This window comes from Dromaius novaehollandiae, chromosome 10 (genome assembly GCF_036370855.1).
Source record: "Dromaius novaehollandiae isolate bDroNov1 chromosome 10, bDroNov1.hap1, whole genome shotgun sequence".
Classification (NCBI taxonomy): domain Eukaryota; kingdom Metazoa; phylum Chordata; class Aves; order Casuariiformes; family Dromaiidae; genus Dromaius; species Dromaius novaehollandiae.
In genome coordinates this window covers 17,047,315-17,062,797 of record NC_088107.1, presented here as the reverse complement: position 1 = coordinate 17,062,797, position 15,483 = coordinate 17,047,315, and the positions used below count along the sequence as shown (strand labels likewise).

The following is a 15,483-nucleotide window of genomic DNA, read 5'->3' as shown; positions in this document are numbered from 1 at the left end:
TTAAAGGGCCAGGAGAGCATTACTAGCAATACAGTCCTTTCCTTATATAGAAACACCATCCTGCTTGCTCACCATATGGAGAAATTGCATAGCTATTTTCCCAACTGGCCCCATTTTTGTCCCAATTAACTCAGTAACTAGAAGCATCTTATATAACAGCAGAAAGCTGCATAAAGGGTTAAATACACATACTTTAGTTTCACTAAAAATAGGAGAGTTGTAGAATAGAAAGCTGAACACACTTCCTTTATATCTTTGATGTAGATTATATGCTCAAAACCTTCCCATCAATGCATATTTCCACTGGAAAAAAACCCCTTCTTATTCACATGCAAAATTACAAGCCAAAATTACTTCACTGCTCACTGCATATCTTAGTCCTGAAGTGCATAATACACATTCTTTAAAGCATACCTTATTTCAGTTACAACTTGTGTCAGTATTTTTAATCTAAAATTAACTGGTGCAGAGCTAATGAATTTTTCATTCATGACACGAGAACTAACATCACTTCATAAATGAATTCAACATGCTTTTCAAGTAGTATAAAAGTAAGGCCATCGGACAATATATTCACCTTTCCACACAACTGGATGAGATACATTGCAAATTCCAGTCTTCCTACCACCAAAATAACATCATACTGAATCACTGAATTATCAGAAGTTACCTGACCAGCCTGAATATTAATTATTACATCCACTTTTAAAAAGATCTGTCTCCAATCAAGTGTTTTTTGAAATGTTTATAGAAACCCTCAGTATGGAAATACTCATGTTCTACGCTTCAAGGGAATTAAAAGTGCAGAAGTGGAGTTAGTTAAACTTGTGGTAAAAAAAGGACAGTAGGTTTTTAGCAATTCAAGTACATTAAAAAAAAATTCAGTGCTCTCTCTCTAAATACATTTACTCTGGATAGAAGTAGATTTTACTTAAGAAGCCATAACCAACATTTTTGTCATACATTTAGTAGCTTCACTGCGGCATGGTACTGTGTTTGTGCTTACATGTAGAATGAGCTTTGTTAATGGTCCTACATGATCTTACAGTTACAAGAAAACCCAGCATTCTCCAAAAATGGAAAGACACAATTAACCCTGAAACAGGAAATGTTAACACGACAGTATTCCAAACTGATTTTTAAAATGAATGTAGGCATATCCCTGTAAGAAGTTAATTATTTACAACTCATATCTTTGCAGTGTGGTTGGATATGCGTGTCAGAAGTGTAATTTTAAGCTTAAAAAAGATTACATTTCTGTCCCCACAAACATGCATTAAGATAATTAAGGCTGGGCAATAATCCTTCTGATTTGCATTTTCTCATCTTCAGTTGCTCATGCAGTCCTAGCACTGCATTAGTGAAATTTCTGTATCACAAATTTTACTTTTTTTTATTAAAACAGTACCTTAAAGAACAACATGCAATTGATTTCCTTCTACAATGGGTAACAAGCAGTAGTCTAGTATTTAGTACCCTGGTTCTTTCCTAGCATAAATCCTGCCCTGACGTGAACATAAACACACACACACTCCTCCCTGTCTCCCTAAAACAAACAACCAACAACAAAAGTATTAACCTGTCTTTGATATCAATCAATTTTTCTCAGAGGAAAGATCAGCACATAGTCTGAGATATGGCTTCACTTTCTAAAACAAATTTGTCATTAGACAATAGATACATATAACATGGCTGCACAGATTAACATTATGCTGTGTCCCGTGTAACAACTTCCTCTCTTCAAAAAAGCTGAAATGAGTCACAGCAGGCATAAATGCAATATTGTGAATGCTACTGACAAATCTGCAACTGCCTTTCACTTGGCAAATTTAAGAAGAAGGGAAATCTAAGACAAGTAGAAGGCGGGGGGGGGGGGGGAGAATATCATTAGCACCCAAGCATGCCCTAAAATATTATGCCAATACATACTAGAGAAGTGTCTATGTAAACTGATGGCAAGATTATTGCATTAAGCTCAAAGCGCCTGGCACATACATAATAGGCAGCTTTCCGCAACTTCAGGACTTTGAATATTTTCTTACTATTATTCTAATATTACAGATACCTAATCCAGAAAGCTGTTTCAGACCCTTATCACAATTATTTTTTTTTTAAATAAAAAGTACTCAAGCAAAGTTAATTATATATTAGCAGATACGGTATTGATGTCTCTTTCTACATTCTGAAACCAGACAGAATTGCTATTTGTGCAATTTGTTAACAAACTTCTAATAGTTAACACCTTCAATACAATTTAATAGATAAAAATGAAGCAACTCCACAGCATATGACTAAACAGATTCATCAACATGCCAGGAGATTTTTTAAAACCATTATCTTTTGCATTAAAGGACTTTACATCTGATTAATTATATTGGAAGTTCTGTAATGTGCTTTTCCCATCAAGAATTTATAGCATAATGTTCATATTACTATCATGATAAATAAGTCTGTTTGTAATGCAAGTTCCTCAAAAACACACAAGACAACTGCTCCAAAGCACCTATAAAAAAGCATATTGTACACAGTGAAACTCATTAACAGAAAGACCTCAAGAATTTAGTTTTACCTGAAGGAACAGTTGTACTGTTCTGGTGGTTTTCACCAGGTGATACAAATAAGTCTTCCTCCCCTTCAGTAGATGAACTGGAGGAAGATTCACTACTGAGATCGTTCTCACTGGAACTGCTAGAGCTGGGTAGTAAAGCATACTTTCTTCGAGCTAACACTTCTCGTTTTTTCCTCTGCATTAAAATTCGTTCTTTTTGGTTTTGGGTCCGCTGTGAGGAACTAGTTTTCACAAATCTCTTCCTGTATGGAAGTCTTCTTAATGAACTGCTGTGAAAACACGGCCTTTTCATTAATAATCCAGGTACAGAATCTGCCTCAGTCCGAGGCCACTTTTGTGACCTTGCACTATGAGTTCTACCTGTAGTATTCAACACTGCCTGAGGGTGCCTGACAGCAGCATCTTTTTCTTCATCAGATGTTACCGTGTCAGAGTCTCCGAAATGTAGGCTAGATGAAGGCGAAGAGATACAGTCACTGAAAGAAGAATCATTGTCTTCACTCTGTGTTTCTAGATGCTGTCTTAATCCTAAGATTCCTTGGTTTTCTTTATCAGGACAATTTTGAGTATACGAAGGACCAGCCTGCTGGCTCTTGCGTTTTTTCCGCACCACAATACTTTTGTCTTGGTCTGTACGGTTGCCATTCATGTCCTTCTGCTTTTGAGAATCACCACATAAGTGAGAGAACTCATTCCCTACTTTACTGGCAATCATCTCAACTTCTGCAGGGAAGCTTTTGGCTGCCCCAATAGGCTCAGGGTTCAAGAGGATCCCCTTCAGACTCTCCTGTCTCTTTGGTGCATCAGAAGGAACTTCACTCTTCATATCCGCTTTTAAAGTATAGACTATATTACATTCAGGAGTCCATTTAGACATGGAAAGTTTTAAGAAAGGCCTAGAAATAAAAATAGACATGCATCAAGAAAAACAAGTATCAGAACTCTTTTTTAGAGCAAAACTAAAATAATAGAAGTCATTTACTGCTGAGACTAATAACCCAGTGGGAAAAGCAAAAGAGCAGTAACTGGAAAAGAACTGTTTCATAACAATATTAAGAATATTGCTTGACAATCTTGAATTAAAACAGAACTCTTACAGATTGCATTTAAGAGTAGTTCTTAACTGTAGTCAGCAAAAACATATACTCTATCACTTTCACAGAGCAAGTACTGGTGTATCATGACTGAAGAATAATGTTTTATCAATGCTTAAGCACAAGAATTTTACAGACTACTCTTTATATAAGTTACATAAACTTAAGCTAAATAAATCCAGTATTTAGCCATCAGCTAAACTGTGCTTAATGAGGCCTATGTATTCCCCTATAGCTGTATACATGGATAATTTTCTTCAAAAAAAAAAAAAAAACAAAACCTTTGAATGGAGTTAAGGTCTGGGTTATTTCTCAGCTTCAGAATTTCTGGTTCCGCAGAAATCCAATACATGTAAATATCTCACATACAATAGATGTTGTACTGTGGTGACAACTATAAAAATCAGTCATGATTATTTTCTGACAAGTAAAGGAATAAAATGGGAGATGTTTGAACCTCACTATTTTGGGGTAAAATAACAGATTTTTTTTTTTAAAGAAACCTATAGTTGTATTGATAGTGTAGAGTAGTGTACAGATACCACTATTTTCAGTCCATGTACCTTTGATGCTCTCCTGCAACAGAAATTGAGCATATCATATCACACATTCCTTCAATTGTTGGTGCCAGGGAAGTTCCCCTCCCTGTCAAAACCATAGGCTGTCACCATGCAACAATGTTAGCCTCCAAAGACTATTCCAAAGAAACACTTTTGTACTGGAAGACTTCTGAGAGCAACAATAGCCTCCATAATATATTCAGCTTTCTCAATCTGCTTCATCTAGCATCTCTGCCTTGTTTAAATTCCCAAGAGAAAGTGACAAAAGTATTTTGTTCCACTGCAATAAGAGTACAAGCACTCTTTACTCAAAATAATATTGCTTATTTGTGCCTCAGATGAATAAAGTCACAGTAGACATTTGACACTTACTACTCTAAGCAGCTAAGTGCTCCCTCTCTTCCCCTCCCCCAAGTTTGAAGGAACATGACCTGTGCTCTTTTGGCAGAGATAGTTATGCAGCCAACCACTATACCAGACTGTAGAAATGACCCATCCGAAAAAGAAGTCTCCCAACCAGATCAGACACCAAACTGATTCATCACATAAGCACACAGACAGCTACATCTGGCTTAAAGCAGGCTGTACTGAACAGCCAGAAGGCTGCTTAAGAACTGTGTCTAACTATACCTTATGTGGAAATGAGGATCCTCAAGCAGCGCAGCTGGAGCATCCACAAGGCCATGAAAAAGTCTAAGGCAGCAACAGCATGACCTGTGGTAGGCTAAGCAGCATTACCTACTCAGCTCAGTGATCTTCTGCTTGAACCTCCAAATTACTTCCTGAAATTTTTAACACTTTCTTACATTTGTTGCTAATATTTAATGCTCTTGTTCACTTTGCAGCAAGTCACAGAATGCCAAATCAAAACAAGATTGATTTGACTCTGTGCTGCAGTCTCAATGTTTTGAGACTGTTTCCATATACCGACGCTTTCAGAAGCAGCTGTGCACTAGTTGTTCCTAACAGACTCTTAAGTATGACTTATCCACATCTGCAAGAGGTATAAACCAAAGGGATATTCCAGACAGGCTCTGTTCTCTTCAAAGCCATAAGTAATTAAAATAATTCTTCAAATGAAGTAGTCTGGAATAAAAATTTTGCACAAGGCACAAATACTGCAATACTGTTATCTAAAGAAGCCATAAAGTCCACTGGAGCTTTCCAAACAGATCAAGAATCTTGAGGATCCTAGTACCCTAGCTGAAAAGATCCATTTCGATGTTCCCACAGGGCACCCTACAATTACTCCTACCAATTACTGTTAAATGTGAGACGTATATCAAACAGTATTTAAGAAAGTGCTCCTCCCTAAGCATGTGTACACCCCCATATACACATCATCTTTCTTTGGAAAAATTAAGACCTACACTTCCATTTTGATTCATTTTGGACAAGGACAGGAAATCAGAATTCAAGCCTGATATGTGCATACAGAGAACAAGGAGCACAGTCTTTTTCTAATCCTCACAAGGTCACCTTTAAGGCAGCATTTATGCACCCGTTTCAGATAAGTATAACACTTAGTCAAACTTTTCCACAGTCCATGATGAAGCCAGACCCTCCCACAATAACCCTGTATTTCATCACAAGTGTGTCAAAAATCCACAAAACATTTACCTTTGGAAAAAACATTAACTTATTGAGAGTGCCTATTTCCTTTGAAGATAACCATAAGTTACCATCTTACACTACATATTCAGCCTATTCATAACAAAGTTTCCTGTCCTTTTAACAGGATAAATAAAAGGAACAGTTTTATTTAATTCTGAAGTTTTCTTAAGAAATAAAATCTGAATAAACACAACATTTTCTCATTATACCAGCACAACCATGGGCTAGCTTACAAAAGGATTCAGTTCTACTCACTGGATCCCCCGTCCCACTTTTTCCTGTTTTACTGTTAAACTCTACTGTAGAAATCTACCAGTATGAAAGTTCTGCATTCTGAACATAATTACCTTTGTATGAGCTCTGTTTACTTTATTACAGATGCTGCCACACTGAAGTACAGCTAGAGCTATTTAAGTTACAGCAAAAAAATAAAGCAAAAAAGCTTACACTTTGAGAAAACTGAAACTACTTTAGGATGACAAACACACCAAACCATTATACAATGAAACCTAGTGCATCTGAAACACTGTTTGCTAGATTTTAGTCTAACAAGCAACCTGATTAGCCAGCTAACTCAGATTCAAATACTTTGTACATTTGCAGTCAAGTAAGGATTGAAAAGTCCACAGTAACTTAGAATTAAGTGAGCAATCAAAAATTCTACATTTCTGCTAACCAATAGAGAGCTTGAAGGACTGCTTACTCATGGCGAGCTGCTGGCTTCTCATTAGAAATTACACGAGCTGCTGGCTTCTCATTAGAAATTACACAACAGCTTAAATGGGACCGTGTTTTTGAAGAGAATGGTAGCAATCAACTACAAATAGTCCATTCATTCACTATTTAGAAATGCTATTACAAACCTTTGAACTAAAGATTTGACCTAAAAAGGCATTAGGCAGGAAGATCATATGATCAATCCAAAAAAAAAAAAAAAAAAAAAAAAATGCTGGTTGGTTCTTTTGTTTTAAGTTTAATCTAAGAACACTACCTTAAAATAATCATTTTCACAGAGCCAAAAATCTAAATTCAAAGCAGTGAGACTTTGTTTTTTCCAAATAAAAAACCAGAAGTGGGAAGTAGAATAATCAGTGATGGCCACAGAAAACAATTCTTCAAACCATGACTTTTTAAAGAGAAGCTTACCCTTTAACTAGATTCCAATCCATCCCAAGTATTTTCAGTGTTGAAGTGCAAGAAATATCCATATTACCTACAAGTCCAATGCTTTTACACTAACTTTAAGACAAACTTTAGGAGAGACTACAAAAATACTATGCAAATAATTAACACTAATCGGGAATGAGATCATCTGCTGGTAAACATTTAGAAGATCCTACAAAATCTCCTATTAATTAGAAGTAGTCCTCAGCAGCTTTTTCAAAAGCAACAAGAGGCAATAAATAAGTTTAATCAGCATGGAAGCATTCCTCTTTCTTAAAAGGTTTGCCTATCAACTTGCAGAGCCAAGAGCTTAAGAAGGAAAAAAAGGGGTAATATATTCTTTAAGCCACTTTAACAGTCCTTCATTCAGTCTTCACTTAAGACAGGTATCAGAAAACTATAAATAAATAGTCTAAGTCCCTCTCTAAAGGGTATGACTACATTCAGAATCATGAAGAGCACATGACTCTTGCATCCTTTCACTTCTCCAATTCAGGTAATACACACACCTGAATCTCGCTAGCTAAAAGTTTATTCACTGACTATCTTGTATTTGACTGGAGCTCTAGATAACCCGATGAAAAGCAGCACACAGAAAAGCTGCATATATGAAGTAGCAGAAGGGGGGAAATGTGCTACTAAAAATTCCCCCCCTCCTCTCTCACTACAAATACAGTATTTTCCCCATGCCCTTATGCACTCTCCACTAGACAGAACCTGAATGCATTTAACAAGCAATTCAGATATTCAAGGTTAAGCCCAGGGGCCCACGTAGATAAGAATTCTGCATAAGACAGCTCTTGAGGCTACCAAGAGCTGGCAGACATACCACCACCACCACCTCAGCAGCACAGAGCAACTTCCACTTCTACAATATTTCTATATTATCTCAGACCATTTAGGTATTGATCTAAGTTGCTACATATACAATGATACCAAGCTGAAGAAGCTATTGAAGAGTTTTGCAAAAGGGAATTTTCTATCAGTTGCATTTGTAGTTCCTTTAATTTCCTTTACTCACTCTTACTTGCTTTTCTCTTTGCATATGCTAACAGGAGACACCACTAACTTGTAAAATTAATTCCCTTTACAATACATGGCTTCTATTAGATTTTACATTTAAAGTTATTTTTATTCTGATAAGCTAACAGTAGTACTACTATCTTAATGATAAAACCTCTCTGCTGAGGTCTGGTTTGCACACAGAAATCTTAAATCTGTTTTGTATACAGTTCTTACCACACTAGGTATGTGAACTGGCAAACCCAGCTATCAAAAGCTTTAAGAATGGACAAGAAAATGAAAGTAGTGGATACAAGCAGCATTTTCGAGTGCCAGCAGTCATTTTTCCCCCCTCTCATTAAAATGCCATATTTTTACTCTTTTTGGCATCATTCTTCTATCAGATGAATCAAGATACCAAGAAACAGGATAAAGAAAAACCTTAGAGAAGTAGTCATGCAAGACCTTTAGCAGAAGTGAGACAACATCCAATTACTGTTACTTCCATTTCTCGATGGCGGAGCCTAACAAGACTAATTCATGAATAATCCTGACACATCAAAGGAGGTTGACAGAGAACGTAGAGCCACTTGAGAAGCTGCACCCCCACTACAATCCCATGAAGATCAAGTCTCAGTGCTATCATATCCTGCTCGAACACAAATAGAAAACTCTGGAGCAGTTCATGAAAAAACACTTCCTAGTCTGGAAGGGGCAGTGGTGCCCTATTCATTCCTTCTCTATCAAGCATGGACAACTCACAGAATACACAGTTGCAAGCATCCAATATTTAGTTTTATTATCAATAAAACAAGTGTAATCAGATTTTGAAATTTTATTGCACTGTTCTTCATGTCTGATTGTTCTTTGTTTTCACCAATTAAAATGAGACAAACAGTGCTCTTTTAAAGCTTGTTTTTAATTAATTTTTAGAAAACTATATATTTGACTTCTAATTTTTGCTGGAAAAGGAAAACATTATTATTGTTAAAGTACTATGCATCTCCACACAGCAGCAATCACCACATATTCCACAATTATGCTATGTACATACTGATGCTATGTAGTGTCAAACACATCTTTACTCACAGGACAATGTGAAATACCTGTACAAACCACTCCCAACTTCCTTTGTTTGCCTTAAGGCAGACATAATGTCAGATACTCTGATTTTTGAATGAGAAAGCTACTTGAGAATTCTCCAAGCAGAATGCTTATCTTTTGCCATGCAGAAAGGTACAGTATGCCAGAATAACATGAGTAGAATCAATCATTAGCTGCATGACAATGTTCCGGAGACAAGTTCTTGCCCATGGTCTCCCAAATACACTCCATTACATTCAGCCCAGAGGGAAGAGTCTGCCTATGCTTTGCAGAGGAGTGGTACAGCTCCATGAGTGGGAGCAAAGCAGGCAGGCTCACGTGCTCTGTGCAGCCAGTCCTGGGAAGCATCACTGGCAGTCACGTAGTCAAAGTCTAGAAAGTCTACTCTCAAAGTGAAACAAATCAGTCATTTCACATACCATACTAATTTTACCAACCTTTGCAAAGACATCTCAAAGGTAACTTTGGACCAAACAAACTAGCTGCAGACACAACAGTAACAAACCTCTGGAACAGCAGTCTCCTTAATTTCACGTTCTAGAAGGATTCTTCCCAGAGACCACAAGGTCCGTTACTTCGTGCACAAGTCACCTCTGATCAGTATAACAATGATCTTGCAGCAGAAACTTTAGTCCACCTATACAGTAGATGCAAGATGCCTGTTATGCCATGTTAGCATTCATCTCTGAAGGCCACCACTGTTTCTTAGGAACAGATTATTGAAATTGTGTCACTTTCTCATGGATCTTTTAACAGAATCCAGCAACTGAACAGCTACAAGCAGATAAGCTCTTCCCTCGGACTGGATCTGTGGCCCGATTCCAGCTGGAATAGACAAAATGCATGGAGCATGCGCAGCTGGAAGTGCCTCAGCTAGATGAGCTGGCAGGCTAAGAACAATTCTGCGTACAGTCCTATGAATGGCAAATAAAAGTTCTCCTGCAATCTATTACAAATCAGTCCAAGATAGTACAACATCCATAGAAACACTAGCATCAATCAAGCATCAGCAAAGCATTAACATGCCCATATCCACTTGGACGAGGAATATACTTGGCTTTGCACAATGGATGCAAGCAGGTGGATTTGACAAACATGGTGTTCACAAGCACATTCTTCAGTCTAGACATTTCTTTGCTCTGTCCTAGGCTTAAACTCGGTTAACTAAACTAACACTATGTAAATCATGGTTTTAAGACATAAGCATTATGATTTGGCAATCAGGAATGTTTTGGCTTCAGTGAACTCCAAGACAAACATAACAGCAATGAATCTGGAAAAAAGGACTTGTAGTTTTATAAAAAGAATGGCAAAATATGTTCTTTTATTGGAACCTAAGATCTTAAATAGGTATTTTCCTTCAGCCATTGTTAAGAGTATTGTTTCCAGAGCCAGCAAGAAGAATTCTGAATTACATAATCATCAAATTAAAAGATATATTTATTAGTCTTTCTGGAAGTTTTGACCTTTCAGATACATGCAAATGTTCTTACACAGTATCATTTTGCAAACACTTGTTGATGAAGACATGATCTTTGCCACAATTGCTAATAAGAACCTTGCAAGTGAGAATTATGAAGTTAACTATTGAGACAATTTCATGCCATTCTTCAAGAAAGCTGCAAGCAGTTGGAGATTCTGTAGTTATTAATCCAATCAGACCTACCAGTTCACTGGGGAAGGACAGAGCAGCAGGGACTTCTCCACTCTTTCCACCCACTAGAGCCAAGTGGCAGTGGGTAAAAGCAAATACCTTACTGTTGACAGAAGCCAGGTGTTAGAACTACATTTTATTGGCAAAAAACACACAGAAGAAAGTCTCTTGCTAGTAAAGTATCAGACTAGCCTTCTCAAAAGAAATTTCACTTAGAAAAAATTTACCAAGGAAGACATGACTGTAAATCACCTTAAGTGCTTTTCCAAATAGCATAAACTGTAAAACAGCAAAATAATTAGAAAAGCTGTCTTAGTGAAAGGAACATTCTCCTTTTCTCCCTTTCCTTCTGCTCAGTTAGGGGTCTCCATTAGGACTGACATTAACCCACCAAGAAAAATACTAATGTACACATTATATCTCAACTTAAACCTTGTTTTCTGAAGAAAGCTTAGCTTCCCTCCCCCCCCCCCCCAATCACAGAGGCTAAGGATGCATTTGGTGTTACTTTTAACAGCAGTGAAGATTTTGGCAGCTGCTTACCACTATGATTTGTGCTGACAAAACTTAAGGGACAACGACTGGGAATGATTATCCCACTCCTATGTTGCACATAACTACTACACAGTATTATTCAATATGCATGTTTATAAATCTCTTCACGATTTCACTGATGTGCAAACAGTTGGAGCAGATCAGGATGATAAAGCTGACCTAAAGCAGGTTGTGCATTAGTAAAGCTGTTGGGAAATCTTTATGCAGCATCTGCCTATGGCAAATCCATCTCTCTCTCTACTGTCAGCGTTGTTTACATGTGAATTAAGATTCCTTTGCCCCATTTTTTCCCATTTATTCAACTCTGACAACTCAGCCCCTTCAGTTCATTGGGTGTGGCGTGGGGGGAGGAAGGCAGCACACCATTAGCTAAATTTTCTCAGAGTATCTTCACCACTAGAGGAGACAAACAACTGAAATGAAAGAATTTTGATCTTGAAAAAACACAGTAACTGCTGTCACCTAAACGTAATTGCAACATGCCCACCTCCACTGAAAGATCAGACCTGGTTACAGCTGATCTGGTTAGGTAGTTCTGCAAAGTTATTAATTTGAAGAAAAAAATGCAAATCGTGGATCAACTATCATATACTCTTAATACATTTTTACAAAAGCCACTGTTTACTAGAAAACACATTTTAGAAAGGTCAGAATGTTTCCATCCAAATTTCAAAGGAACACTCGAAACACACATGAATACTTAGAGCTGCTGCCCCTACCCTCCCGTACTAGAAATGATTGCAGTAATAGTGGCCAGGGCTACAACCATCAGTAAAAATAAACAGATGTTTAAATATGCAAGACTTCAAGAGTTTTAAAAGCAGGAAGTATGGTGTCTTACATGCTTATGTAAGTAAAATGAAAAAATGGAAGTGTGCACATGGCCTTTCCTATCCTATGAATTCAATGGCAGGTCATTTTATATAGCGGATGAGAACACGAGACAGGTGACCAGATGTGATCTTGGTTCATTTGGTAAAGAGGACATCTTTCTCTATCAACCCTTGCACATGTGTGGAAGCACAGTCTGAACTAGTGATAAACTTGGCTAACAGCTTTTTTGGCCTCAGGTAGTCCCTCTATCCAACAGAAAGACATATAGGAATGTTTAAATTGATGGAAAAGTATTTTGTAGTTCTTGCTATCAGATGTGTTGACTATTAAAAGCTTTAATTTTCATTTTAAAAAGTTATGAAACATTCCAGATCTTTTGATACAAGTTTTCATTACAAAATTTTAGTAACTACCCACAATTAACATCTCTTTGGAATTTTCCACTAGTTACAATAAAAACAACAAAAGGCCTTATTTCACCACCTAAAAACCTAATTTTCCAGTATTAGTTTATAATACAGATATTCCACTATGATAGAAGCTACTTAAGTATCCATGCCAGGCAGTTAATTTCTATCTTTTGATTAAAGATCAGTTTCTGAAGGAGTCACGTTAAGATCAAGTAAAGCTGGGCTACTACGACAACACCACAAAAAATACATAATGCAGAAGGTATGAAGGTATATGAGCACCAGGAATTAAGAGCATCATTTAACCAGCTACAGCAGTGAGGCCTTGTTCACGTGTAATCCTTTCAAGCCACAGAAAAGCTTACTCAAAATAAAAAACAAACCAAAACACGAATGTATGCTCAGCCCCGATTTCCTACACACAAACACTTAAAGAGTATATAGATACTTAACATTCTCTGACTGCCGTAAGAGTTACAAACCTATAAACCTCTGCAGATCCCGGCCTACATTTCTGAATAAGCGTTGCTTTCTTGTTTATTAGGCAAAATCCATCTAACGATGATTTTTTTTTAATATGGGTTAAGAAACAGAAAACCAACCTTTGCGACCAAAACAAATGACATTATATTAAACGTTATTACGCACACAAGTAAAACTCAATTTTGTAATAGAAAATTTGTCATAAATTTCCAAGGAAACAAAACCCAAAGGAGCGGTATAGCTTCCCGCAGTGAAGATTTTGTTCTGCGCGTCAACGAGGCGCTGAGAAAACTGCCGTGAAGGTCCCCTGCACCAGCCTGCCCCGCGCCCCTGCGGCAGCCCCACCAGGGAGGGGCGCCGCGGCCCCCCACCCCCTGGCAGTGCCCCGCGGGGCGTGGGGGACGCCGCGGGCCCCCAGGCCCCTCCGCACCCCCGTACCTGAGACAGCAAGGCCGAGGGGGAAGAGACGGGTCCCGCCGGCGGCCCGCTCAGGGCCGGAGGGGAGGTAAGCGGCTCCAGCGGGCACTGGAGGGACCCCGCGCCGCTCGTCTGGCGCGGCCCGGAGGCCGCGGCCGCCTCCTCCGCTGCGCCCTGCCCTGCCCTGCCCTGCGCCTCTCGCGGCGGCGGCCCGGCGGCGCCGCGGCCGCGCGCCCCGCTGCCACACAGCGAGGCGGGCGAGGTTTTGTTTGCTGCGCAGCCCCCGCCGCCGCTCCCTCCCCAAGGCGCAGCGCGACACTCGGCGCTGCTTTACAGCAGTCCGCAAAGCGCAGCCGCGCCGGCCCGCGCCCCTCCTTCCGTCAGGCGCCGCTCCCGGGCCGCGCCTGCGCCGCCCCGCGCCCCCTGCTGGGCGGAGAGGGGCGGCGCTGCGCGCGCCGGCCGCGCTGCCCGGGCCCGTCCCCATCCCCGTCCCCGTCCCCGTCCCCGTCCCCGTCCCCGTGTCGCCTCGGGACATGGGTTTTCTCCTCCTGCAGCCCTGCTCCGCTCGCGTCGCGGTGCTTCACGGCTCCTACCTGCGGCGAAGGCGCCCGAGGTACGGAGCGAGCCGGGTCACCGCGCCCCAGGCGGCCACTCTGCCCGCCCCCTCCCCGCGCGCAGGCCCCGCGGGGAGCGCGCAGCGCGCGCCCCAACGGCCGCCGGCCAGCCAGCCTCGGCGCGCGCCCCAACGGCTGCCAGCGCGCGCCCCAACGGCCGCCGGCCAGCCTCGGCGCGCGCCCCAACGGCCGCGGGCGCGCGCCCACCTTCCGCAGCAGCTTATGGCGCCGCCCTTCGCGGGTGCCGAACAGCTGGTGCAGCTGCTGGGCAAGGCGGACGAACAGCTTAGTCACTTGAGCAATAGGGACTTTTCAGTTACGCTTACCGCGGTGATGCAGCGCCCGACGTACCGCGGCGGTGAGCCTGCGCCGGCCCCTCTCCGCCGTGACGTTAGCCGTGCGCAGACAAGGCGCTCGTGGAGCAGCTCTGCAGCGCTGTGCGCGCCCGCCGCTCGTTCTGCCTCGCCTCGCGGAAGGCCTGAGCGCTTGCTGAGCCCCGCGCTGCCCCGGTGTGCCGGAAGCCGTACCTTCCTGCCGGGGACTGCCCAGCCGCCCGAAACGCTGCCAGTGTAAGAGTCCAGAGCTTCAGGCAGCAGGTACGAAAGGGCCGTATGCCCGTCAGGGAGCGATGCACAGCCAGGACTCTGCAGACCAGGGGCTAAGGAACAGGTGGAGGCAGAAGGAGCAGCCCGATCTACCGCAGTTACAGATCTCTCTCAGAGCGGACTGCCAAGACAGTCCTCAGTATACAGGAGTTCTTAGGTGTTTTGGAGGAGTTAAACAACTCTCCTGCATCATTACAGAAGAAACGGTCATGAAAAAAAAATTTAGTTGGAGACTCTTCATTGAATGAGTTTCTGAATGGAACTTCCTTAAAGCAAAAGCAGATGAAATTACATGTTTCTCAAACAAGGAAGAAAGGCTTTCAGGAAAGAGTCCACATCAGTAAATAGCTACTTCAAAAGACAGTACATTTCCAGGGGCAGAAAAAGGATTGCTTGGCAAAGAAAGGAGCATCCAAGATGTAAAAAAGTGTAGAGATAGATGTAAAGGTGGTTAGACCATGCAAGTGATATGAAAATAAGTGACAAAAAGCTTTTCAGTTTTCTGTGTAACATGAGAGCAAAGGAAAAAAGTGGGAGCCATATACAATGAAGATAGAAGAAGGGATTACGGATGATTTAGTATGGTTCCACAAACAAAATAATAATTTGTTTCAGTATCCAATAAAGACAAAAATGCAGGTCATCCAGGATTAACCTGGTATTTTTTTAATAGTTTGTTTTTTAAAAATCAAGGAAATACAGTATGTCTCATGCAACTGGACTTCAGTAAACCATCTGACATTGTGCCACAGATGAAATAATCCCTGAAGCTGGGGAGAATGGGGAACAGTATAAAAATAGAAA

General features: G+C 40.7%; 1 protein-coding gene across 10 annotated transcripts in view; it reads right to left on the bottom strand.

The window, feature by feature from the left end:
• The window catches only part of RNF111 (ring finger protein 111), a 58,376-nt gene extending 43,628 nt beyond the window's left edge, over nt 1-14,748 (bottom strand). For 6 of the 10 annotated variants that reach the window (XM_064517446.1, XM_064517448.1, XM_064517451.1 and 3 more), the window contains exons 1-2: nt 3,945-4,030; nt 2,570-3,465 (exon numbers count right to left, since the gene is read on the bottom strand). In XM_064517446.1, the coding sequence (XP_064373516.1) occupies nt 2,570-3,465; nt 3,945-4,015 (967 nt within the window). In that variant the 5' untranslated portion in view covers nt 4,016-4,030. Of the gene's footprint in view, nt 1-2,569; nt 3,466-3,944; nt 4,031-13,481; nt 13,840-14,053; nt 14,163-14,281; nt 14,364-14,400 lie in introns of those variants that run through there. The other 4 variants (XM_026113400.2, XM_064517453.1, XM_026113399.2 and 1 more) reach the window with 4 other exon arrangements.
• Between the last annotated feature and the right edge of the window lie 735 nt (nt 14,749-15,483).